Source organism: Rhinopithecus bieti, unplaced genomic scaffold (assembly GCF_001698545.2).
Source record: "Rhinopithecus bieti isolate Rb0 unplaced genomic scaffold, ASM169854v2 scaffold_20777, whole genome shotgun sequence".
In the NCBI taxonomy this organism is placed as follows: domain Eukaryota; kingdom Metazoa; phylum Chordata; class Mammalia; order Primates; family Cercopithecidae; genus Rhinopithecus; species Rhinopithecus bieti.
In genome coordinates, this window is record NW_016810099.1 from 389,457 (window position 1) to 416,169 (window position 26,713).

At 51.5% G+C, this 26,713-nt stretch overlaps 1 protein-coding gene and 1 long non-coding RNA gene across 2 annotated transcripts in view; one reads left to right on the plus strand and one right to left on the minus strand.

Annotated features, from left to right (window-relative positions):
* MICAL3 (microtubule associated monooxygenase, calponin and LIM domain containing 3) overlaps positions 1 to 26,713 on the plus strand; it is a 234,449-nt gene that overhangs the window by 141,675 nt on the left and 66,061 nt on the right. Inside the window, 6 exon segments of the mRNA XM_017891328.1 lie at positions 1,974 to 2,030; positions 4,869 to 4,976; positions 7,416 to 7,523; positions 8,244 to 8,430; positions 14,143 to 14,231; positions 15,148 to 15,235. Coding sequence (XP_017746817.1) covers positions 1,974 to 2,030; positions 4,869 to 4,976; positions 7,416 to 7,523; positions 8,244 to 8,430; positions 14,143 to 14,231; positions 15,148 to 15,235 — 637 coding nt within the window.
* Positions 20 to 13,435, minus strand: LOC108541718 (uncharacterized). Its single transcript, XR_001889037.1, has 3 exons — positions 13,309 to 13,435; positions 13,101 to 13,174; positions 20 to 622 (listed from the first exon to the last, which is right to left on the minus strand). It is a non-coding gene; the product is annotated as an uncharacterized LOC108541718 (long non-coding RNA).

The following is a 26,713-nucleotide window of genomic DNA, read 5'->3' on the forward strand; positions in this document are numbered from 1 at the left end:
GTGATCCTCTCTGCATGCTCCGTGGTCCTGTCTCTGTCTCCCTGCCTGTCTGTGTAGGTGGCTAGTGTAGAGACCAAATCAGTTTCCCTCTTATCAGCAGTAACTGTCGAGAAGAAAGGCCATGCGTAGAAACCATTTATGGTGGAAGCAACTTTTATGGCCCTCAAGATGGTGCATCCTACATTCACACCTGACCCTGGTCAGTCCCACCCACATCATGGAAACACGACTGTCCCACCATGAACTAGAAGTTCAGCTGTAATTGGTGTTTGTCACGCATCCGAGGCCCGGAAGCCCTAAGAGCAGCCTGTTTTTCTGAAACCCCACTGAAGGCAGCCCTTTTGTCTCGCTGCACAGTGAGGTGGGGTAAGGCCTTCGGGTGCTGCCACAGGGCTTCTCCACGTGAGTTTCGTTCCTTCTGATTCTGGGAGCTCTGCCTCTTCCCCATTCAGCATCTTCCAACAAACACTCCTCCCCGCTGTACTCGCACACCAGGCAGAGCATTCAGGAGCGGCCCTGTAGCCAGCCGCAGCTGTGGCTGGTGAGAACAGCAGGCAGTGAGGACGGCCATGTGTCTGTGGCATGTTTGTAGGATGGCATTGTTGACCTTCATGGTATGTTTCTATAAAATAAAATGTGAGTTTTAAGAGCAGGATATATGGAAAGACATTTTCCCACCTAAGGTGGCCTATTTAAACTGTGACCGTAGTAACGAGACTGATTTTAAAGGCCCCACCTGTGTCCATGGTTCTCAGAACTGAGCCATTGCAGATTGAGCAGCTGCTGGGTGCCTTCATCTATACCAGAGCTAGCCGTCCTCAGCACCCACTGTTGCCTGGGAAGCACACTCAATTCTTCTCAAGCCATGTCTCCATCAGTTCTCACAGTAACACTGTGAGGCAGGTGCTATTATTGGCTCCGTTTTACCAGGGAGGAGACTGAAGCATAGGGTGGAGAGGCCGTGTCACGTGTCTGAGCCACATAGTAAGCGCTCAGTGCACAGTGAGGTGGGATAAGGCCTTCGGGCGCTGCCACAGGGCTTCTCCACGTGAGTTTTGTTCCTTCTGATTCTGGGAGCTCTGCCTCTTGCCCCTTCAGCATCTTCCAACAAACACTTCTCCCCGCTGCACTCGTACACCAGGCGGAGCATTCAGGAGCGGCCCCGTAGCCAAACTGGAGTCTGGCTTGTGGGACCGGGACCACACTCCGGCCTCCCCCTGCCCACAGAGACATTATGCTCACGGGTGCTGGATAGGAGCAGCCACGTCAGAGGCCTTGGGACTGTTTTTCTGCTGGCACACGGCTGTAAGGCGAACCCTCAGCCAGCCAAAGAGTAATGCAAGCAGCCTTCCCTGGTCCTGTTGAGTGTGGCTCCTGGCTCCTCAGATGAGCAAGGCCATGTCCCTACCTACAGGTCTCTACCCTCTCACATATACCTTCCAGTCCATTCACCAAAAACACATTCACTTCTCCCTTTAGTAAATTATTCTTTGGCCCGATGCTCCTATTCAGGGACCACTCCCCACTCTGGAGTTTCCTCTGGACTGCTGTCTTAGTCATTTATTCTAGCCAATTTCCACCTCCCCACCTTTCCTTTCTAAAATGTCTTGTTGTGGAATGTGTCACCCTTTTAACCTGCCTCTCCTTCCAAACCTTCTATTTGATGCCCTGATCTTATGCCACTGTGTGAAAGAAGTATGCTTGTTCCACGTTTGTGCTAACCATAGTTCGTTATTGATCTGTGTAGCTGGCCTCACTGGAGGCCGGCGGGGGCAGAATGGCTGTGCAGAAGGTTGGCCTTGTGTAGTGGGATTTGATACGGATGGGATTATGGTTACCTGGGAATGGGGTTAGTAGAGGAAGGGGATATGTGTTGAACTCTGAATTTCTGCCCCTGAATTTCCCACTGTTGCTTAGTAGGTCCAAACAGAACATTATGCATGGAGCTTAAGTTTCTACTTTATTGCCAACAGACATACAGGGATCTTGATGCTGACAACCGTGGCAAGCAGAGCCCCCACCGTGAGAGGGTAAAAGAGCATGAACCCGTGGCATGGGATGCTGAGAGCCAGACAGACGGGGCACGCTGTGGTGGTGGGGCAGCGGGAGGGGATGTGGGTGACGGCCCCTCCCCTTGCTTTTTGCACACTCTTGTCACCCAGCCAAGAGCCAGAATTATTTTTGCTAGCAGTGTTGAGCAGTGCAGATAGCATTCGCTGTAAAGCAGGCACTCATCTGGCATTCAGATGGGATGCTGACCCTAAGTGTGTGTGTTCTGGTAAAGGGCCTTAGTGACTTCCCATTTCTGCCCACTGTTCCCCTTCCAATACCATGCTATTTCTACCCCCAAAATATGTGCCAGTGGTAGAATAGTAGCCTTGGACCATCAGATACAACTTCTTAGGGAAAGGGTCTAGATCAGTATTCAAGTGGCATTCAACAGTCACGGATCTTGAAGTGGAAATCCTAAGAGAGCCAAAGCTCTTACCAGCGTGAGGATTTTTCCAGTAGGGTGAGAATGAGGGGGAGAAAGGTAGGTGATGGCAAAATGGGGCTGTACCCGTGGAAAGCTTTAGTCTTTTCTGAAAACTAAGGGGGAAGTTACTGATTGCAGCTGGCTGTCATATAATGTGAGGGATAGCCGAGATACCCAGTTAAAGAAGCTGGCTTACTTTAGGAAACTTTTGTTCTTGTTGTTCGTACCCGTAAAGATCTCCGAGTGGCTGTAGCTCTGTAGCTACTGGGAAGAATCATCTCTAGTTGTTAATCTCACAAAAGCCATTTTGGTTTTTAACTCCCCTTCTGCCTTTGCTCTCTGAGAAATGCAGTTATGGCCAAGCAGTAAATTAGGTTACTCGGACCCGATAGGAGCTAATCATAGTGCCATCTTCCTGCACCCTCTCACCAGGCTAGCAGCGGGCAGTGTGTGTGCTGCCTGAACCTGGTGCTGGGTCGGGGAGAGGAGACTGGGCTGGAGGTGAGCGTCTTCCCCATCCCCTTTCCATGGCCTCGCCCCACTGTGCTCACCCTTTTTGGGGCTGCTCTCCCACGGCACTGTGTGCCCAGCCTCTTTCTCCCTTCTTCCCAGGCTGTGTCCCCTCAAAAAGGAAAACAGCCCTTTTCTTTGAGCAAGGCAGTGCCGTCCATTTTGGGGATTGCATATTTAATGAGAGACTGATAATGTTTAATGAAACAGTGCCTAAAAGAAGGGAGGGGAAGGCCGGGCGCGGTGGCTCACGCCTCTAATCCCAGCACTTTGGGAGGCCAAGGTTGACGGATCATGAAGTCAGGAGATCAAGACCATCCTGGCTAACATGGTGAAACCCCATCTCTAATAAAAATACAAAAAAATTAGCCGGGCATGGTGGCAGGCGCCTGTAGTCCCAGCTACTCGGGAGGCTGAGGCAGGAGAATGGCGTCAACCCAGGAGGTGGAGCTTGCAGTGAGCCGAGATGGTACCACTGCACTCCAGCCTGGGCGACAGAGCGAGACTCCGTCTCAAAAAAGAAGAAGGGAGGGAAGCATGTTGAATAGGAGAGATTGCCAGTGAGAAACAATTTGAAGTTTAGGGCTGCTGTGCAGAGAGGGGAAGAGGTAGGGTTTTGAGCTCAGGAGGCAATAGTTTGCAGAGGTGATTCTCTCTTTTTCCCTCTGAGCTGGTTTCTGCACTCCTCGGTGCAGGGCTCCAGATTGGATACTTTTGAGGACTTAAGTTCTTTTCTTGGACTTTGCCGCCGTCCTCCATAACCCTGCATGTGTATTCACCTGCTCTCTGCCCACCTCTACCCAGCCCCCCACTCCTCCCCTTGGCTGTGACTGCTGTGCCCCCCAGGAGGCTACTGAGTCTTCCTCTTGCTTCCTTCTGGCGGGTGGTGCTTACAGCCGTCCTCCCCAGCTCCCTCTGGGTCCTGTGTTGCTGAGCCCAGGGCCAGGGAGCTGGCCAAGTGTCTGAAGCAGAGGCTGTTGAAGTACCAGGTAACTGCCACTCCATGTTGCCACTCCACAGAGCTATGAAGTGCACGTTGTGACTGAGGTAGAGAGTGTGACCGATCTGACTTGGAGCTGGAGGAGCAGACGGCTCCCTCGTACCATGAGTTAATGCTGTCCTTCCCACCTGTAAATAGTTCATTCTGAACCTGGTGGGAAACTCAGCAGTTACTGGTTGCCAAAGCTTTCAGTCACTGCCTCACTCTCTGGGGACTGGGTTCCTAGCTGCATGGGCCCACGGCTAAGGAAGACCCTTGCTCAGTTTTGTTATATGTGCTATGTGCAATCTGCAGAGGTCTTGGGCTCAAGCCTTTTCTCCTCATCTTTGCTTGGGATTCAGCTGCCTCCTTGGCAAGCAGAGCCTCCCTGAGCACTAGTGGAAGGAAGAGATGCTGCATTTCTGGCCCTTCTGTAGAAGGAGCAAGCTTCACTCTAGATTTGCTGTCTCTGCTGACTGCTACTTCTAAGGCCAATGGAGTGATGGGGTGGTGGGAGAATCTTTTTGCCCAGGAGAAATCCCAGCTCAGGCCAGGGGTTGCTCTCTGCAGAGCACAGAGCATGTGAGTCAACAAGACCACCGCTCCCTCCCCTCCTTACCCACACAGAGGGAGGGCGAGGCTGTGCTGGGTGGCCCACAGCTGCGGGACTGCGTTCCAGGGCGTGCTCTGCTGCAAGCATGAGGGAAGGACAGATAAAAGCAAAACGGAAGCCTTGCATGGGCCACTTATGCTTCTGGGAGCTACTTTTTTTTAGTACACATAGTATTTAGAGAAAGGTCTAGAGTAAAAGGCTGTACAACTGCCAATCATCTTATGTTCAGAGGTCAGTGTGTGACTTAACATTTCCTTTAATTTTGTTTTTCTCCATCTTGTATTTTATAGCCAGAGCCTGAACCTCCTCGTCGATTTTTTGTCGACCAGTGGGAGCTTTCTCTTAGTCTCCGCTCCTCTGCCCGCCCCGCCTCTCCCTCCTCCGACTCCCTCCGACAGGTAGCATGGCCTAGGACTCACTAAAACTCTGCCCTCTGCAGCCTCCACTCACTTCACTTTTGCGAGTGTCATGTGCCCCAGGAGGTTGCAGTGTTCCTCACTTGGGCCTGTCTCCTGTAGGGAGCCGGCTGCATGTGTTGCTGTCTGCGTATGTCGGTCTGGTGTGTGAGGGCTGTGGCACACTCCTCAGCTAAAGTGGCTGCTGGCTTTCGTCCAACTGTATTTGACACATCCAGGTCTGTCAGTGTGAACCGGCTTTGACGCTATTTCAACTATATCAAGTAATAATAAACGTTTTTCGGCCCCTGGCTTTTTTAACTTCACGTCTTCCAAAATAGTATGTGTTACAAAGTAGGAACCACAGTGTAATTAAATCACCTCAGTGGAGGGGTGACCATGCAGTATTCTGGCTGCCTGTTGTCATCATTTGAGGAATGAACGCGGCTGTCACCTGAAGTACTGCTGGTCCTGTTGTAGAGTTTCTAGAGAGACTGGAAGGTCTCTTTGCCACTCCTATTGGTATTTCCCATCCTGGGTTGACGCCGGACCTCCTGGCATACGTGCATGGTAGCATATGTACACATGTGGTGTGCAGCAGGATAGATCCTGCAATTGCTACATTTCTGCTACTTTTTAAGAGGAATGAGAAGGAAACCACTACTTTTCATGCCAGAAACAAGTAGAACTTGAGCCTTCACCTCTCTTGCAGGGATGCTCATCAGTGTTGCCAACTCGCTGAGAACTGAATGTGGCAGATGCCTTTGCGTGGGCAGCCCCAGACTGTCACTGCTGAGGTTGATGGTTTAGTTCAGGAGAGAAGGGTCCTGGCTGAGCAGTGAGGGTCCAGGGCTGGCTTGGTGTCCTGGCCTCATATTTGGCATCTGGCCCACACTCCCCTCCCGTGTGTCTGCTGCAGAATGAGACAAATGCCATTTTCTGCTCCCTCAGTGTCAGCTATTAAGTTATCTGCTCAGCTCTTCCTGGTGTCTGTCTAAGCTTCCTTAGTGTGCCTAAAGAAGGTTTAGATCTAAGAGCCATATGTTTGTCTTGGCCACTAATAGGTGTAATCTGTGAAGTTAATGGGCAAATGGCACCAATCCTTGGGAATCTTATTTTTGAATTAAAAACTATAATTGTTTCTTCAGCTCAGCTGAGCCTTCAGCTGAGCTGCAAGAACGGCTTCCTCATGTGTGCATCTGTGAGTCCCCCGAGCGCCTGCTTCCCCCTGCCCGGTGCTTCTGTGATTATTCCTCACACAAGGCCTTATGCGTCTGTCCGTTCAGGCCATGCCCTAAGGGGGCTGTTGGCATCCCCAGAATAATGGCTCGTGGTGAGTTTCTGAGTCAGAATTAGGGTCAGGTTCCCCCCGGGGGCAGGGAGCCCCCTTACTCCATGAAGTTCATGAGAGGAGTGCCACCCACATGGTGGCGTGGCCATCTCCACATGGAAGGGTGACCTGGTTGTGGGAGTCTCTAGAGGACTTCCTCTCGGGACAGGTCAAGGCAGGGCTGCCTGGGCACCCAGCTTAGGTGTGAGCAGGGCAGCTCACGATAGAGACCTGAAAGTTTCTTCTGTGGTTTTTTCAGTGTTGCCAGAAAGAGGCTTGAGTTGGTTGGGTTTTTTTCTCTTACTTTTCTTCAGCCTCTAAAGTAATCCCTCCTGGCCTAGAACACATTCCCACCTCCCTGGGCTGATGGAGCAGCTTGGCTGCATGGCCACACTTCGTGGCCAACACGCCCAGCCCAGTCTAGAAGGCTTTGGCCTCAGCACCTGGATGGGCCACACGGGCCTCATCATGCTGCCCTGAGACCCCCAATACCATCAGCAGGGAGAATGGGCTGAGAAGGCTTCTTCCAAAACAGCCTGGGAGCATTTGCTGCCTGTGGCTGGCATTGTGAGGTCAAGCATCAGGAAGCAGGAGATGGCGACGTCCGCCACCCACACGGAGGCGGCCTGTGCAGGAGCGAGCATGGCTCCTTCTGAGTGAGGAGATGGCCTCCTGGACCGTGAAAGGTGGCGTCAGCCTGGGCAGCGCTGCGTGCGTGGGGGTGCCCCTCGAGTTCTGTGAACGCAGCCTAGCTGCGCAGGACCCAGGCCCTGCCTGCCCGTCTCTGTGCGCATTCGCCCTGCCTTCTACCACTCTTGCCTGGAATTGTGCATTCCACAGAGATGGGAGAGACCCAGTTCTTCCCGAGGAAGACACTTTCCCTGCAGCGGTCCTGTCTGTGCTGGTACCCCTGTGTGAACACTGACACAATGTTTTTCTTACCACCCGGTTTCCCTGCCTGTGAGCACTGTGTTGGCATGGTTTGCTGCTGCACCTTGTATTCAAATTGCACTTTCCAGAGATTTTTTTTTTTCCCATGTCTTCTTAATTTATGTATTTTTTTCCTTCTCATTTTCCTTCATTCTGGTCATTTTGTAACCTTCAACCAATAGAAGTATATAAAGATGTACACGGGCGGAGTGAGCTCATTGGCTGAGCAGATAGCCAATCAGCTTCAAAGGAAAGAACAACCCAAAGCCCTTCTAGACAAGAAGGAACTGGTAAGAGACGTCTCCAGGCACTGTCTAGCTAGACCCAGCACAGCCGTGGGAAACACACCTGTGTGCTTGAGTCGCTTATAACTTGCGTAGCCCGTGTATGCCATGCAGTAATTGCTTTTGAGGTTGTCTGGATTTTGATAACCAAATTTCTAAGACTGCAGTAGTTGTTGTGTGAGTCCAGGGACCCACATATATTCATGTGAACTACATCAGCACTGAATAGATACAGATACAGCTACCCTCAGAACAGGACTCTGCCAGCGTTTCCATTTGAGCTAGGGACCCTCAGGCCCCTTCCTGCCTTTTTCCATGTGCGTCTTTTCCATCGTGCCCCTCCCAACCCTTCTTGCCCCTCTCCTTCCATCGCTGTTTCTCTAAGACTCTTTCTTATCAGTATTCCCCAGCGTCGCCAGGCTGTATCATAGCATTACTCAAGTCTGGTGTGAGGCACTGTGATGCTGGCTCCCTCGTCTGCGGCAGCCTGACCCGGGCTTTCGCGGTTGTGCCCAGTGTTCCTTGTCAGCGTGTGGAGGCAGTGACTGTGGTGGTGCCATCACTCTGTGGCAGAGCCAAGAGCACGGTTGACCGTAGCCAGTCAGTAGTCTGGCTCAAAGCAGACCACTTAGTGAGGGTTGGCTTTGTCTCGCCAGGCTGTGCCTCTAGGAGGGCCTGTGCAGCACTCCCTGAGGTGCTCCCCTTCCTCCCGACCACCACCTGCAGGGCTCCATGAAGAAGGAGTTCCCGCAGAACCTGGGAGGCAGCGACACGTGCTACTTCTGCCAGAAGCGGGTCTACGTGATGGAGAGGCTGAGCGCCGAGGGCAAGTTCTTCCACCGGAGCTGCTTCAAGTGCGAGTACTGCGCCACCACCCTGCGCCTCTCAGCCTACGCCTACGACATCGAGGATGGTGAGATGCCCTGCGCCTTGGGCCCCACGGAGAAACTGGGCTTGGACAGTGTTTCCATCTGAGCTGGGCGCCTTTGGGCCCCTTCTGCCTTCTTCCATGTGCATCTTTTCCATCATGCCTCTCCCAACCTTTCTTGCCCCTCTCCCTCCACCGCTCTTTCTCTAAGACTCTTACTATCAATATTTCCCAGTGTCACCAGGCTGATGAGAATGGCATGCATTTACCCAAGTCATTTCCCTGACTTCAGGGACACTTACTTGTATTCTGACCTCAGGCTGCGAACTTGAGGTAAAAGGAACACAAGATGAGGTTTTCGTCTTTACTTTACAGAAGGGGACTTGCACATCCATAGAAGTCATATATTTTGCCTCAGGTTGATGATGACAGCCAGTTGGAACTGGGTCCCAGGCCCCTGGGTTCTCAGACATTTGCTCTTGGAGATACCTGCAAGGCGGCCCGTGTTAACGCCTCTCTGGCATCTGTCTGATCTCTCTCTGGTGGGTTGTGAACCATTGCACAGGGCCTGAATCTGATTTACTGTGGTGTCCAAGGCCTGGTCTTTGGCAACATGTGCCAGTTTTTACAATGAAAAGACCTTGACAAGGTAAACAGTAGAGAATTCTGCACACAGATGATAGAGCCATCATCATGGGCAGAGGCAGGCTGGCTGCCATCTGAGGACCCCTGCATTGATGACCCCCATCCCCATTCCTATAGGATGCTGCAGGGACTTCGTGGGAGGCAGTCTTATAGATTCCAGAGTAATGAGGGGGCCTAGATTAATAGGAGAGGCAGTGATCTTTATAAGGTGGCATAAACACCCTGACATTGATAGAAGATTGCATGGCTGTGAGATTATACAGTGATGTCATACAGGAGAGGGATGCCATGCAATTAGGACCTAGTCACTTCAGCTGTCCCGAGGCTGAACAAACGGGCACCTCTGTCAGAAGGAGCAAGGAAGGAGCCTAGAGAGGTGAGCCAAGAAAGACTGAGCACACTGCATGGTGCCTGGCCCTTCTACTATGTTGGTAAAAAGCACTCCCGAGTCAGGGAAGAGTGGAAGAATTGGATGCTGTTTAGATAAGGCAGGCAGATTGTTTGCTGTCAAGTCTTTTGTTCCACCTCTCCCACACACCTGCTCTTTGGATAGCGCATTTGATGTCAAGGATGGGGCCTGGCACAGGGAGCCACCCAACCTCGCTCAGCTGTCCCTGATGCTCAGGGTGTTCTAGTTAGCCTCTCACCGTGGAGTCTGCCCAGAAAGAAGATGCTGCAAGGCGCAGCTGATTGATCTACGGGTACTTTTGCCCATGGGTGTGTGTGCATCTTTGCTGCCTTCTGTGAAAGATGCGGAAGTGTAATGTGTGCCTCCAGTAGCTCACGGTCCTGTGGGGATGGGGCCCGTGAGGAGTAGCAGGCGACACGAGTGTGTGCAGCAAATGGCTCTGTGCACAGCCTAGGTTGTGGCTTTGTAGACGCGCGGGGAGGAGGAAATCTGTGAAGTTCAAGAGTGGCTTGGAATGACCTCGCTGACCCTTGGCTAGACTTTGAGAGAGAAGGGTATGGTGGCGGAGTAGAGGGCAGACGTGCGCACCTGGCAGGAGCTCGGGTGGCAGCGAGAGGCCGGGACAGGATGAGGCCAGCCTGGTTGAGTGCAGTATTCTTAACACTGCAGCAGAAAAGACAGCCGTTCTAAACCAGCTCCCCAAATTTTAACCCAGCTAAAATTTTCATCAGCTTAGCCCCTCCACAGACCTCCCCCTCATCTGTCAGAGGACAGATGGACTACAGCCAGTAAGGAACTTTAGCGGCACTGAAGTTTTGGCCTGTTTTTTATCCAAGTTGCCGAGTGTCTCAGAAGTCTAACTGAAGAGGCTCAGAGAACAAAGAATAAGCTGGGGAGGTTGTGGCATGAGGAAGTAACCGAGGCCTTGTGCTGGGCCCCAGCTCATCACGCCCTTTGTCCTCACAACAACCCCATTAGGTAACTCTTTTTATTATTGTAATCAGAAGTCAGGAAGCTGAGTTCAGAGAACTTACATGTTGTTTGTCCAAACTGACACAACTAGTAATAGCTCACTTGCACCAAATGACACCTAAGATTCATTCCAGGGCAGAGATTCAGGGATTGTGACTCCAGGCCCGCTGCCAACTCCATACTAGTAAATTAAGAATCATATTTGAAGATGTCCCCGTGTTTTACTTGTGGTGGTATTTGTTCTATCTTCAGCTCTTTCTCGAGGATGCCGTCTGCTCAAACACAGAGCTGCTCTTTTTTGCAAAGCACTAGCTTGTTTGTGATCGCTGCCAGCTTTTAAGACAAGGACTCTAAATTAGTATCAGGCCTTCCCTGTCATCTTGAGAAGAGACACACACTACCTCCACAGGTGATGTGTGCAGGGTGGCCCTCATCAGTGACGAGCCTGAGACTGTCTCCATGCCTGCCTCTGTTACACGCCAGTCTGTTTCCACAGAGCAACTGGAGGGATTTTAAAAGGTGTGACTTGGATCTCACCAGTGTCCTAGCCACTGCCATGCAGACAGAGCCCACAACCTTGTCCCAGGTGGAGAGAGCATTGCGTGTCCACCCCAGCGTCTGCCGTCAGCTGCCTGCAATGTGCTGCACTCTTTGCTCCAGTGTCTTTCCATCCCATAAGCGTAATGAAGCCACTGCTCCTCAGGACATGGCTCTGCTGTGTCCTCTCCTGGAGTACACCCCCTGGTCTCCACAGGGTGAGCTGCACGTGGCCCACATCTTCATGTGGCGCTCCTCAGAGAGGGGTCTGGCTCTTTTGAAAGAGGGCAGCTGCCCATTCACCGGTGCGCCCGTGTGGTTCTCCATGCAGGGCTCGCACTGTGTCATCTTACCCATGCGTCTTGGGAGAACAAGTCTGCCTGCCTGCCTGGGGGTCTCGGTGTTCATATCGGAGGCTGTCATACAGTGGCACTCAGGCCTGGGTGAATGAAAGAATGGACGGCCCACTTGACCTTGGGTTTGCCCTGTGGCCATCTGTTTTCTCCATTTCCCTTTTCCAGTCACTCCTGTATTCAGTTATCAGGATCCTTAATTTGGACCGTTGAGAATCAGTCACTTGACTGAATCACCCACAATTCGTAGCTAATTTTTAAAAATATAGCAAGGCTGGGTTTCCCACTGAGGCAGGCATGGTAGTGTCGTGTTAGTCCAGGCTCTGGCACCAGCATCCTGAACCACATCCGCCTCTGTGGTTCACTGACTGTGGGACATGCTGGGCAGGTCGCTCGGCCTTCTGTGCCTTGCTGAGGAAGAGGTGGATACGAATGGCACCTGCCTCACCGGCTTGTTTGAGGATTAAATGAGTTGATAGATGGAAAGCAGTTAAAGTAGTGTCTGGCACTTGGCAAATGTTAACATTAAAATTAGTGCTTTTTTTTTTTAATAAGCAAAAAGTGCCATCGTCTTGAGTTTGGGAAGGGATATGGGGAGATGCGCACACATGATTTGTGCCACCTCATTTAATATCTCCACCTATGAAGTGGGTACTGTGTTCATCTCCATGGGAGGAGACATGTTCCAAAAGACAGATGAGTTCACACGGCTGCTGAGCAGTTGAGACGGTGTTAGAACTGAGATCACACTTAGCGCCCACGTTCCTCGCATCGCCTGTACTGCCTTCCTAGAGAACACAGTTTGCTGGAACTTTCGGATTAGGCTTGGAGGTCTTGTTTCTGAAATGTAAACCTTCTTTCTTTATTAGTTGAGGATACCAGAGCAGAGTTCAAGGAGGATTCGGTTAAGTTCAATTGAGTTAGAGTTTAAGATCTGGGATTCCACTTTTGCAAAAACAAGCAAATTCATGTAGGAAAAAAATAGAAGGAAGAAATGAAAGCCATGATAGCATTTTAGTTTTCTGATACTGTAAGAAGCAATGCTCTTGGTTACAAGTAATGGAAACCCAGTGCAGATTACAATTGAAGCCTTAGCTTGACAGCTTCCGGCCAGATAGCAGTCCTCAGGGAAGGGCTGCCCCTTCCCTCACCTCCCTCAGCATCCCCATAACGTCTCCAGCGAGCCTGCCTGCCTTTAGCCACATGCCAGTCCCCAGAGCACCCTGTCCTGGGTGGGGTGGAGGGAGTGAGTTGCTGAGTGGCCTGGGTCATACGTGACTGGTGGTGGAAGCTCAGGCCAGGTGGTTGCCAGCCCCTGTCAGAGTCTCATGGAGGAGGGAAGGGTATTTCTTAAAGAATGAGATACAAAACAGACCAAAACAAGTAGCACATGATCCAAGCACTTGTACATCTTATCTTATCCTAATTATTGGTAGCCAACATGTACAAAAGCTGAGTGGCTTATTCAGATAGAAAAGGAAGTTGTGGCCAAGCTCCAGGCGACAACCCATGGCTCCACCCCGCTGGTGGAGATACAGGCGGTAAGATTGGCGGGCTTTTGGCCGTAAGGATCAGGGGTCGCCACTGTAGAGTCTCTGCATCCTGACCAAGTGCCGGTAGCCAGTGAATCATTCTGAGAAAGTATACTAGGCATTGTGAAAAGTATTTAAAATCTGTGTCTTCCTAATAGATTTATTCAGCATTGGGTAGGGAGTGCAGGTGAAACAAGTCAGTTTCTCTGAAGGAAAAGAAGAAAGATAGATCATCAGGGAAAAGGAAAGGGAAGAATGCCGTCTTACCCTTATTTTCTTTGACATTTAGGTCCTCTTGTAGCTTTGAGATCAGGGAAGCTCATTTGTCTAAGAAGCAGTCTCTACAAATGAGGAAAGTGAAATGAGATTACTTCTGTTTCAGCAGTTTTTATAGTAGGGTTTATCACTTGAGATTCAAAAGTCTTCGCTGTTTAAGTGAGAGTAAAAAAATGACTCTGTGGGTTAATTCCATTACCAAAGTCATGGGGAAATTCAAGTCCAGTGTTGTTCACATTTTTCTGACCACACTCCCCATGGGGATACACATTACATTGAGACCCAGACACAGCTGCAAGTTCCAAGAAGTAATGTTTTATTCTCATCACGCCACAGTACACTCTGGTTTCGTTTCGTTTCGTTTCTGTTCTGTTCTGTTCTATTCTATTCTATTCTATTATGTGCTATGCTATTCTATTCTATTCTATTCTGTTCTATTCCATCCTACTTATAATCCATTGCAGTATTTTTTGTTTTCTAATGTCCTTTCCTGCTGATCCTGACCCTCTGAGGGGACTGGGAGGGGTGACGGATAGGGTGCAGGAGGGAGAGCAGCAGAGATGGGCCTGTCAGAGCCGATGCCTAGCGATGCCGCACCCCTGCAGCCTCCATGCCTCCACCCCTGCAGCCTCCACCCCGCACTTGTATTCATTCTTGCTTTCCCCAGCAATGCTACTCCCAGCGTTTCATGTGACCACATCTTTGTTCCTCACACACTGCCACTTTGTTTGCTGGCCCTGCCACACAGGCCTCACATCTTCGCTCTGGGCACTGATTGGGTGATGGCTCAATGGCCTTCACATTCCCAAAGGAAAAGACCCCGTTCAGGCCAGGGGAGAGGAGGGCTAGAATCAAAGTTTACTGGGGGGAACCGGCTTCCCAGTAAACCAGAAAGCTGGGCCCAGGGAAGGCTGGGTGGCTTGATGGCCTCCTGAGGCTGGAGGAGATGGAAAGGAGTGGCTGAGACCAGGGAGGCTCGTTCAGGATCGGTGCCTGGCTCATCGCCTCTGTCCCTGCCTCTTGCTGTCCGCAGGTAAATTCTACTGTAAGCCACACTACTGCTATCGACTCTCTGGCTACGCACAAAGGAAGAGACCAGCGGTGGCTCCCCTGTCTGGAAAGGTAATGGTGACCATCCTGTAAGTGGGGGAGAAGCAGTGGGTGTTGCAGCAGTGTGGCTATGGGCCAGGGGCGGCCAACCTGCAAAGACCCCCCTGCGGCCTTGCCTCTCCTGGGAGTGGGGAGGGCCCGAGACGCAGTGGCACCCCAGGTGGGGAGGGAAGCATCTTTCTTGGATGATCTGAGGTTGCCTCGCTAAGGTGAAGGCCCCACCTGCCGCCTGAGTGGGACCCAGGAGATGATGCAGCTCTCCGTCTCAGCTGCGTAGACATCTGCCTTTGTCAACACACATCTTTCTGAGAGGACACCCTGCCACTGGGGTGGTGCCCACTCATGTTCCACATGATTAAAGCCTCCCCCAGAAGGGCAGAGTGGGAGAGGAGACTCTGTCCGGAGGATCCCTCTGCTCCTTGGTGACCCCACCTTCACTCCCCACACCCAGAGGGCGCCCTGCCTACGGGGCGTTTCACTCATTCTGTGAGTTATTTGAGAACTTTCTCCTTTCTTATGCTCTTTTTAATGAGGGTGGCTTCTCCACCTCTCTTTGCCAAGGTGAACCCAGCAGTCTCTTCAGCATGGCTGCCACCTTGTCAGCACGCCTGCCTGTCAGTCCCCCTTGAGGGCTTCTGTTGCCCACAGAGGGACTTGCAGGAAGAGGTGCACCTGGGTGGATCTAGACGTTGACTCCCGGTGACTCAGGAGGCTGAGGTGGGAGGATTGCCTGAGCCCAGGAGGTTGGGGCTGCAGTGAGCTATGATGATGCCACTGCACTCCTGCCTGGGTGACAGCAAGGCCCTGTCTCTTAAAAATAAATAAATAAAATTTAAAACCAGCCTGTCAGATTGTCAGTGCCTCTGGGGCTTTGAGGATTTGAGTGCATCAGTCAGAGCCACTCTTGTTTTTCCATGAACTTTCCTAGGAGGCCAAAGGACCCCTGCAGGATGGCCCCACCACAGACGCCAATGGACGGGCCAGTACCGTGGCCGGCTCGACTGAGAGAACCCCAGGTAGCCTCACTTCCTTGTTTGGCTGGGTGGCGCGTCACTCCCTCGGCCTCTGTGACAAGGCCAAGGGCATGAGCCAGCACCTCCAAAGCAACATTTCTTCATTTGGGCATCAAGTGGCCCAAAATCCTCTGGACTCCTTTTTCATGTGCCAGCTGCTTGCGTTCGGAGTCCCCTTTCTCTATGGCCTGTCGGAGGTGCTGGTGCAAATCGGAGGGGAGTTCCACTGGCAGGCTGTGGCCCAGTGAGGGGGCCATCCGGTGGGCGGCAGAGCCATGAAGTGCGATCCCTCAGCCCCGTCCAGCAGCATCACACATGAGGGTGGCCCTGGTCCTGTGTGGGTAGACAGGAGCTTGCAGGCACTCAGACACTGCTCCCATTATCACTCCTGATGAGGCCAAGGCCACTTGGTCCCTCATGCAGTTTGCTTCCAAGCTCCTCTGATGGCCTGGAGCTGCATCGATTAAGCCCCATGGTCTGGCTTTGCGTTCACCTTCACTTAAGATTCTGCGTCCTGTTCCGTGTCACTGTGTCTGGATGAGCTGTGGCTGCTCTCCTGTCTGCCCTGCACCGTGAGGGGGCATGCCCTGTCCTGACCCCGTGGCCACTGGGCTTCTCATGAGGTCCCAGCCCTAACCTGTCCCACTTTCATGACCATTTCCTTGTGTTGGGAGGTGAACAAAACCATCTCTACCTCTAAAAACACATTTATTCTTGTCATAGCATGGCAGGACTTGCCGGGTTTGTGGGTACAAGGCCTGTTGGGAAGAATTATGTAGGTTTTTTCCTTAAAATGGCCTCTCTCAGTTCCATGTAAAACTTGTCTGTGAGATGCGTCCGCAGCTCCGCAAACTGCTGGGTGTTCTGAATGTCCCACATGCAGCTCCAGGTGGTTCACAGCCCAGGGTCACTGGGGCAAGAGGGGGCCAGCAGGGCTGTGTTTCTGTCTGTCACACTTTCCTCTTGTTCAAAACACATATATCTCAAGCAGCTATGTACAAAACTGGTAAAAATTGAAGATGGTCAGCCAATGCCAGGAACCGTGGAGGAGTTGGTCATAGAATTCCAGTGGTGGGACAACAGAATTACCCATTTGACCCTCACTGAGAGGTTCCAGAGATGCATCCTTTCCCTTCCCTAAGAGCTGGTTCATGTAGGCCTTGTGGTGCTCATTCTGGGAGAGGGAAAATGTGCCCAGAGGCTAGGCGGCACACCCTGGGAGCAGTGAACTGGAGGCCGGGACTCAGCAAACCCCAGCCAAGCCAGGTGAACTCAGCTTCTGCTACTGAACGTGTCCTTGTTATAATCTGAGCAAGTTGTTTAAGTGCCCTGCAGGTGGGACCAACATTTTAGAGCCATGTTTCAACCGTTAATGACTTTTAAACCTTCTGCAGTCTTGAAGATCTTTATAATCTGTCTTAAGTACCAACAGGCCTTTGCAGCTGACACTCTCAGAGCATGGGCAGAATCACTGGTAGAGAAAAATAACCAAAGGGGTCTAGACAGAGACTTCGGCTTTATGCTATAGAAGGTACATTCATTTGGGGAGAGCGCCACCTTGTTAGTCTGGGCCCTGTTTCAGCAGAGATGGATTTTCTGAGGAACCCGACTACTCAGTAGAACAACTCAAAAGAGATTAAACTGTCCATTTGGGTTTGGAGTACAGAACATTCTTTAAAAAGAATGAAACACAATGAAGTTTAGATTATTCCTGAATGAAGCCAGGTTTGCTGACCTTCCCATCCTGGTTCAGGTTGCCATTCTTGCCGTCTAATTGAAAGTATAATGGGTTTCAGGTTTTTGGGAGTTCTAAAGAATTAAGGGTTCCATAGAGAAGAAGAATGTTCTACGTAGTGGGGATACAGGGTGAGAGCTGGCAGTGTGGTTAAAGAACAAAACCTCCAAGAAAGAGTCAGAGCCCTGAGGACGTCTCAGTCCACGTGGCTCTCGATCCTGAGCCAGAAAGTGACTTGGTATAGCACGGGAGTTCACAATGTGGTATTCCAAAGGAATCACAGTGTGGACCCATACAGTTAATGACAGGCACTGTCCCCCAGCTTAGGTGGCAAAGGTCAGTGAGCTCGGGGCTGAGGGGCTCACCCTCCGGCAGCTCAGAGTCCAGGGCACCTTGCCTCCCGGTGAGCTCCCTCCACTGCTAGCCTCACAAGGAAAGGAACAGATTATGGGTGGTATTTTATGGCTGGCATGAAATAGATACCTTTTTGTCCTTTGATAGAGATTTCCTTCTTTAAATATGAAACTGAAGCTTTGATGACTTAACTAGACTTCCTTTTGAAAAATTTCAGAAAAGCTCAGGTGTGGCCGGGCATGGTGGCTCACGCCTGTAATCCCTGCACTTTGGGAGGCTGAGGCGGGTGGATCACGAGGTCAGGAGATTGAGACCATCCTGGCCAACATGGTGAAATCCCGTCTCTACTAAAAATACAAAAAATCAGCTGGTGGATGACATGCGCCTGTAGTCCCAGCTTTCAAGAGGCTGAGGCAGGAGAATCTCTTGAACCAGGAAGGCAGAGGTTGCAGTGAGCCGAGATCGCACCATTGCACTCCAGCCTGACGACAGAGCTAGACTCCATCTAAAAAAAGAAAAAAGAGAAGGGAAAGCTGAGGTATTTCAGGGCCCCAGAATGTATGTGGTAGAGACTAGTCATTAGTGCAGACCCATGGTAGCCGCCTCCACTGTCTGCTCGACCAGAAGAGGCCATGATGAAGGCACTTGATTCTCTTGTGTGTAACTCAACCATCCTCCCTAGACCTACGTCCCCAGGAGGCAGGGCTGGTAAAGCTATGACTGGGCAGTGTTTGACCCAGCTGTGCTTTTACTCTGTGCCTCCTCTTTATATTGTGGCATTTCTCTCTTCTCCTTTATGTTCTTTTTCTTTTTATCCCAAAATTCTTGCTATTGCCAAAACAAAAACAAAACAACACACCCGTACCCAATTAAACCCACAGTTCAAAGAACCCTCTCTAGGTCGGCTTTAAAGTGTTGTCTTTCTCTGGTAACCAAATCTGTACTTGCTGCCTAATTTAGTGTTTGGGGGCATTGTTTACAGTATTTTTGTTTGTAATGTGCTTTTAATATAGAAATTCTCTTTTTTGTTCTTAAATCTATAAATGCTCTGTTTCCAAGCTTATACTTACTACTACATATTAGTGGTCCTGGCACAGATTTTCTTACCCTGGCCTCATACTATCCACCATGACTTTAGAAAAAGTTTAAACAACAATAGGCAGAGAAAGGAAATCCCCAAATGGGATTATTTCCCCTGGGACATGAGAAGTTTAGTTGCAGGTTTCTTGAATTCGTTTTGTCCGGAGGAATCTTCTTTTATCTGATGTGGTCGATAACCAAAAATGAAGCAGGGCAGCTGAAGGCATAGCCGGAAGGGAACAGAAGAGCTTTTTCCGCCGAGTGCTCATCACCGGGTTCATTGGCAGTGCCGGCCAGAGATGGAAGGGGAGAAACACGTTAGTTTCCTCTCATCTTATGAAAAAGATGATCTGGAGTTAAAAAATGAAGGTCACAAGTGGCAGTTGCCTGACCCGTGTCCCCAGACACTCCTTTCCTGATAACCATGAGGTTCCATAGTTGAGATCCTGAATGGGCTGTTAGGACACGCAGGCCTTTCCCACAGCAGCGAGAAGGGCGGCCAGGCAGTAGAATTTCATTCAGCCCTGGGGTTCCCACCTGACAGAGGAAGTTAGGAAGTCTTACTGCTTCCCAAGTCCTCTTCCCTTCTAGGGATTTATGGAAAGCCTTTTAGTAGAGCAAGGGAATTCTGCAATCCAGCTTACCTCCCACCTGACCCCAAGAGCCACAGTTGACAGTGATGTGTGAGTGTTTATGTTTAGGTACACATTTATATGTATATAGATCTAATTGCACATAAATGGGTAGGTATTTATTTATTGCACCCTAAATTACAGTAATAATAATAATTGTGAAGCTGTTTCTAAAGCTTCTTGTTCTGGTTCTGAGAACCACGGGAGCCTCACACTGGGGAGCCGTACCCCAGGTCAGGGCTTTGAGGACACACAGCAGCCTAAGGGCAGCAGGCCTGTAGGGAAATGAGTGGGTGGGTATCTCAGAAAAGGAGCAGCACACACCCCAAGAAATGACCCCAAGAGCAAACTAGGACAGCAGGGGGCTACCGCTGCCAGGGCACCACGGAGAGCCGGCCACCCGCCTCATGTGTCTTCTGTCTGGCTTGCATGCTGGCTCCACTGAGTTAGCTGTGTGAGCTCACTCCTGTCTTTTGGTGGTTAGTGCATCTTCAGCTCTTTTCTGCAGGACACTGGAAGATTCTTAGGCCGTCCCAAAAGGGGTTCCACCATAGCCTTGAAGGTCTGAGCAGGGCACCAAGGGGTTCACTTTTCTCCCGAGGCATTCAGCTTGGGGTGCATGCGGGAGGGGCGGACAGCCAGCCGGCTTCCCGGCGGCAGTACGAGAGCCCAACAGGAGAGGATTAGCTGTGCCAAGGAACACTCCGCTGCTGCCTGTCTACTGCCCACCTTCTCTCAACCTTTATTTTTACCCTTGTTTTTAACCTGTGCTCTTGTGAGTTCTTGGTGTGTTTCTTTGTGAGTTTTATTTAATTGTGTAACTTTGTTTTGCCGTTTACTGTGAAACCAAGGTGTCGTGCTTTTATTTATTTTTTTTTTTAACAAATGTTACATTCTTATTTAAGAGAATAAATTCCAAACAATCTTTGGGTTTCTGAGTTTTTCTTTTCCTTCCCTTTCTCTTGACCAGAGGGTGGGAAAGGGGGAAGCTCAGGCAGGTCTTGGGAGTGGGCTTGAGGCCGCTGTGGCTCAGGACTCCCACTCCGGGGGTCAGCAAGACAGCGAGGTGCAAAGTGGGGAAATAGGTTTTTATACCTGACATAGGTTCCCATTAACAAAGGACTCCTGTGTAGGGGCTGGAGTGGTGTGAAGTTTTGCTTTGCAGCAGCTGCAAGTGGAGAAAAGCAAGACAGATGCCACCTGTGCCCATGGGCCTTGGGTGCAGTCCCCCAGCAGGAGGGCCCGCTGGCTGGGCAGATGGAGGGGTGGAAATGCCACACAGAGCCTGGTCAACCCTAGGGACATAGAGCTAGGCACCTTCTTCCTGCCTCCAACTGGCAGGGAGCTCGGGCCAGGGACGTGTCTGTCTTCTGCCTGGAGGCTCTGCCAGCCATGCCCGCAGGCACAGCAGCCTTGCTCCTGGTGAGGTTGGAAGTTCTTGCTCTTTCCTCCCAAGCTGATTTCTCTCTCATGCTGTCTTTGGTGTAACCTGGACACTGAGCTGGGATATCTGATTCTGTTTGCCCCTTCTCCAGCCTGGAGGGACTAGCCTGTATTAAAAACAGACTATTCCCTTCTCACACATACCGCTGCTGGCTTTAGCAGCCATGGCACTGTTCCCACATTTTGCCACCTGCAGTGGGCACAGGCCTAGCCTCGTGCTGAATTGACCCAGGAGAGGGCACTGTGCTATGGTGAGCAGAGCTCTCAGCCCCGAGTCTGCACCTGCCAGGCCCTAGGCACTTGGGTGTTCTCATATGCAAGAGCCCTCGCTGGCCTCCGTCCCCCCGGAGCAGCTCTCTTGGCTTCCCGATAGATCAGAGCAGCAGGGCCCTAGGGTCTGCTTGGCATTCTCGACAACCACAGTACAGGTCAGGGAGGGCCTCACCCCCCGGTCGCTCACAGCTCTGCTGTGACACCGTCATTTTCCTCAGAGCCTTGCTGGTTCCGAGAGTCTGGGCGGTGTCTCCTGGCCTACTCATGGCCTTCCCTCCCTTTAGCCCCCCAGGTCCGTAGCCTCTTGCTCCCCTTTCTCTGAAATAAGTCAGTCAGTGCCTGCAGAAAGGAGAGAAGGAATTTGGGTGTGGGAGGCGCAATAAGTGACAATAAATTAAGAGTCAGTAATAAGGATGGATACATACATGTGCATAATTTTCAAATCTTAGCCCCTGGCTACTGCTGCTTTCCCATTCCCCAGCAAAAAAGGGGAGGGGATGTTTAGAGCAAGGCACTGAAGCTTCTAGCAGGAAGGTGGGGATTGTGTGGAATCAGGAATGGGATTCCGTGCTGCCCATTGGGAACACCCTGGAAAATCCCCTTTGGATCTCAGTTTCCTTCTGAAACTTCTTGAAATCTGTTCTCTTTTCTCATAAATTCCTTGTCAGTTTCCCTAATGAACACACTGCCTAAGAGGGATGCCGTGGCACAGACATGGAAGGAGAGCAGGCTGTGAAAATGGGCCACTCTATTTTCATGCTAAAAAATAGGGCAGGATGATGCCGTATAGGACCCAGGTCCCACAAGTGCCCCCCGCGATAAAAACACCCATGTGGGGCTCTGAAAGGCAGCAGCCAGGCAAAGATTTCAGGGTGAGTCTCTCCAAATTCCAGCCCCTTTCACAAAGCCCTGAAACCTCGAGACTCAGAAACCAGCCCTTGCAGCTCACTCGGCCAAGCTCCTCACAAGTGCCAGCAAGTAGATTAGTCATAATGAAACAAGGGGCGGCGAGGCCCATTGGCGCTCCTGCCCTGGTCAGGTCATGGCACTGTGGTCTCCTCTCACCACCGCCCAGAATTCTCAGCACCCTGTTGGCTGCCAACACCTCTTTCTTTATAATTGCTCCTTGTCTCCTCACCGCTTACCTTGGCGGGAGGGGGTGGTAGGCTTGTGCACAGAAACAACTTTCATGGCCCGGGAGGGGACGCGGGCCTCCAGGCGGATGGGACTCTGCATCAATTACTTCCGGGTTCTACCAGCCACGTGAACACCAGCTCCCTTTTACTTCCTGTGGGCCAACTTCCACGTCGCTTTGCAAAAACAGTTTATGAACACTTTCTGAATATTTTGGGGGCACTTTAATGGGTCTCCAAGAAGGACAGTGGGCAAGAGGTTGAATCACTGCCAGCATCCTCACCCTAACTCAGGCTAGCTAAGCCCAACCTTGTCACTGATGTGCTTGTCCTCCCAACAGTAAGAAGTGTGCCATGCACAGGCAGAATGTGCCCAAAACAGGAAGAAGGCACATGCCCCTCAGAAGGCCCTTGTTGGCATGAAAGGGAAGTTTTGGAACACCCTTCCACAGACAGGGAGTCTAGGGCCCCAGCTCCGCCTCGCTACAGACTCTTGGGGACATGCCGGGACAGCTACTAGAAAAATCCTTACAGAACTTCTCTTGGCCTCTTGTGTTTTCTTTACCTCTATTTCTTTCTGTACTTACCCAGTTCTTTGTGCTTCTACATTAATCACATGAGACTGCCCAGGTGTGACTGTTAAGTGACTGATTTCCTTATTCTGTGTTCTGTAAGACATCAGAGTTACTGCCACTTGATCACTCTTATTTCATAGACAGTGCAGCCTGATTTCTTTTAGGTCCATGCTTGGAACTGTTGGTCTTCAGTAATTGTTTTACATTGAGTAGTCCCTGTCCCCAGAAGAACCCAAAGCGTTTCAGCCCAGTGCCTCCTTCCTCACTGGGATTCTGGAGCCTTCTGCAAGGTTGGATTGTCCCTGCCCCTGCATCTCAGTGTTACCCTGCCTCGGCCAGTGCCAATTCCCCAGGAAAGGAGAAGCAGTGGAAGGGCACGGGCCCTGAGTTGTTCTGGTGACAGGCGCTCCTTAAGGTAGAATTAATTCCTGAAGACCAACACCAAGGGCACCGGGATCAGGGCTTTCGTGGGTCTGGGTTTTCCTCAACAAAAACCTGGCAAATCCAGAGCCGTTTTCCTGGCAGAGGCCTAAATGAGTATGTTTTCATGCTGTTCTGATGTTTTTCCGAGGCTAATGAAGCCAGGAACACCGTATAGGAGAGCTCCAGAGAGGGGCGTAGCCCTGGCGTTTGGTCGCCGCTCAGAGCTCAGACCTGAAAACCAAAAAGCAGGACAAGCCGACTCTCCTGCACCTGAGGGGGACGAGCCGACTCTCCTGCACCTGAGGGAGAAGAGCCAAGCCGCAGGGCCGTGTTCCCCAATCTTGCTGGCACCAGGGTCTGGTTTCATGGAAGACAGTTTTTTCATAGACCGGGGTGGGCAGTGGTTTTGGGGTGAAACTCTTCCACCTCAGATCATCAGGCCTTAGGAGCATGCAGCGTGGGTCCCTCACATGCTCGCTGCACAAGAGGTTCCCGCTCCTGGGAGAATCTCGTGCTGCCGCTGATCTGACAGGAGGCGGAGCTCCGGCTGCTACACTCGCTAGCCAGCCACTCACCTCCTGCTGGGCGGCCTGGTTCCTGACAGGCCATGGGTCTATGACCCAGCCAGGGCCACGGCACAGGGGGTGGGGACTCCTGCCGGAGTAGTTTTCATGGACAAAGTACAACCTGGTAACCAAGGAAGAGCTGGTATCAATTAACTGGATTACAGCGGCATATTTATTTATGGTTGCCCTCTTCCCCAGAACTAAGACTCTCAAAAGACCAGGTTACAGTGACACCAGCTATAAAATTTCTTTCCCACCATTTTACTACCGAGAGACTAGGTCAGCAGGTTCTTTTAAAAGTAAACATTTTCTTCTCGAGTTTCATCTAATGTGAATTACTCTGAACCAGCTGCTGCCTGCCTTTTGGCCAGTTCAGCTTTCTTGGGGCATTGGCGTTGGCAGAGGTACAGGAACGCTGGGGTGCAGGGTGCGGGGAAGGGGCTCTGGGATCTCAGAGAAACAGGAAGCACTGGGTGCTCAGTGAGGAGAGTGAAGGGCCGGGGAGGCAAGAGCCAGTCCACACTGGTTTGCTGTGTCGCCGAGAGCCAGCAGTCATCCTTCATGCTGCTGAAAACACCGTGCTTAGGGCTTGTCTGTGTTTGCAACCAAGAAAGCCCTCTTCTCTGCTGAAATACTTTCCCCAAATAAAAACGGACAGCAAAACTTGCAGTGCCTTCACTCCTGCTGTTTTCCCCACGGGTGACTGATGTTGATCAGTTAGCCATGGGGGCCGTCGCCATGCTCACTCACAGAAGACGATGCTGGGAGACACAGTAGCGGCAGCAGCAGTAGCTAACATGTAGCATGCGCTGTGCACAGGCCCTGAGCAGATGTTTCATGTAGCTGACCTTGGATCCTCACAGCAGCCGTAAGGGAGGCCCCGTGTTGCACATGGGGAAACAGGCACACAGGAGTTAGGCATGCTTGGCCAAGGCCTCGTAACCAATAAACTGAGAGTTGGGTAGAGGCTGTGCAGAGGACACAGGAGCTGCCGTTGATCATTCCCTGCAGCCTGGGTTCGGCAGCGTGGGCGAGAGGCAAGAGGTCTATGCAGAGATGCCCTGGAGAAGCCAGTGGGTGTCCATTTCATTACTCCTGGAAAATATAGTCTCCCAATTTATTTGACAACCATCCCAGCGTTGGGAATGTGCCTTTGGAAAGACAGCACATGAAGTAAAGGCAAAGGATTTCATCACTGAGGTGCAAGGGAGGAAGTCATCAACAGAAATGGAGGAGAATGCAGCCATCCGAATTGACCGTAAATAATATGAAATGGACCTTCTCTTCATTTTCTCTGTATCATCCCTCGTTTTGGTCCTCTCAAATCAAGCCTGAAGTTTTGTTGTGAAGAGTAAGCCCTTCCTCCATCCGTCCGCCCTGCCAGTGATGTGGAGGATGGGGGAACATGTTTGAGGGATGTTTTTTCTTCACGTTCCAGTGTCACCGCTTCTAGCTTATCAGTCTGTTGGCTTTTCTTCTACCACCTCATTTTCTGATACGCTTCAAAGGCCTGAGTGATGGTGGAGCTGAGCCTTCCGTTGTGTTACAGCTTCACAGCTGCCATTCACAGTCCTCTTACGACATTGCCTGCCCTGGGCCTGTGTGGGGTTTGGGATAGGGGAGGAAGGGATGATTTTGTACCTCTTTTTGTGCTGAATATGGACATTCTGATCTACTCAGGCTTGGGCCACTCTGTACTGAACTCACACGTAACGGGACTGACTCTTCAGTCTTTGGGCTAAGTGTGCGTGGGAAGTCCTGGTTGCGCCTGCCAACTGCAATGTGGTTCAGCACAGAGAGGTTTTCAGGAAGCCTCCTGGGCGGGCACGCGTGGCGTGGCCTGGCCTGACTTGGGCAAGGCACGCTGTGGCAGGGGCCCTCAGAGCCCTCAGGTTGGAGGTTTCTGGAAAATGGGGAGAAAGAAGAGTTGAGAAGACGGAGTAAAGGTAGATGTGTTTTTCCATGCCATGTTCTCCAGTGAGTTTTCTTCCTGGGTTTAGTGAGACATCCTGCTGTAATGTCCAAGTAGAACGTTCTGTCTGTCAGAGGCTTCTAGCATCCAGCCAGGAGAAGGTGAGTGAGAGGGCGAGAAGCCCATCAGATTCATCCCTGGTCTCCTTTAATTCCTGCGGCCTCACGCACATGACACACATGGACGGACGGGTAGGAGATGTGCAGGTGCCCTCCAGGGGCATTGCTGGGAGGAGCAGAGTCGCCTTCCGTCAGTGGAGTTGTGCCTTGAGACAAGGGAAAGTTCGGGCGGCTCATGTAGCTACTTGGGGTGCAGGTGCCCAGCGAGTGGCAGGGACCACGTTTGTCACAGCATGCACCTCTGTCGTGGATTTCCTCTCTGTGGACAGCAAGCCCAGAGCTACCTGTTCACCAGGCAGTCCTCGGTTGGTCCTCCGTGTACTGCACTCCTGCTGGTCAGGCATTGCACCTTGGCAGCCACGGTGAAGGGTCATGAGCTCACCACTCTGAATGCAGCTGCTCAGATCAAGCCACAGTCAGAGCGTGCGGAGAATTGGTTGGCTGGCCTGTTAGGTGAGAGATTAGAAATGACTTGATCTAACGTGTAAGGCAGGGCTTCTCCAGCCCAGCACAGTGGACATCTTGGGCTGGATCCTCCTTTGCTGTGAGGGCTGTCCTGTGCCTCGTGGTGTGCTGGGTATATCCCTGGCCTCTCCCCGTCAGACATCAGTGGCACCCCCTCCCCAGGCTGTGTCAATAGAAAATGTCTCCAGGCATTGCCAGGTGACCCAGGGGAAAAATCACCACAGTTGAGAACCATGGATCTAGACTACAGTTAGAAGAAAGGACATGACCTTGACATGCTGTCAGCCTCAGTTGTATTGTGGGAGAAGTGGGAGTGGGATAGAGGAGTCCATCAGGATAGAGGGCGGTGAGAATCAGAAAAGTGATCCAGAATGGTGTTGCCAGCTCCCAGCCCAGGCCTCCAGACCTGTCAGCCCCCACAGAACCGTGAACACACTTCACGGTGGCTGTGCTTCCTCACACGTCGGGACCCCATACGAAGACTGCATGCTGTAGGAAAGACGGTGCAGATCATTTTAGAAGGCAGACCTACAAAATAAAAGCAGAGATCCTGTGTTGTTTTCTGTACCCCAGTGGATGGGCACACCCTTTGGTGGTGGCCCCAGCCTCGGAGAGTGGAGCTGGGTCTCAGTGGAACCAGCACAGATCTTGAAACGGAAGACGTTAGTTTGAGTTTCAGTTCTGACACCTGCCCTGCTTGCCGTCCTCACC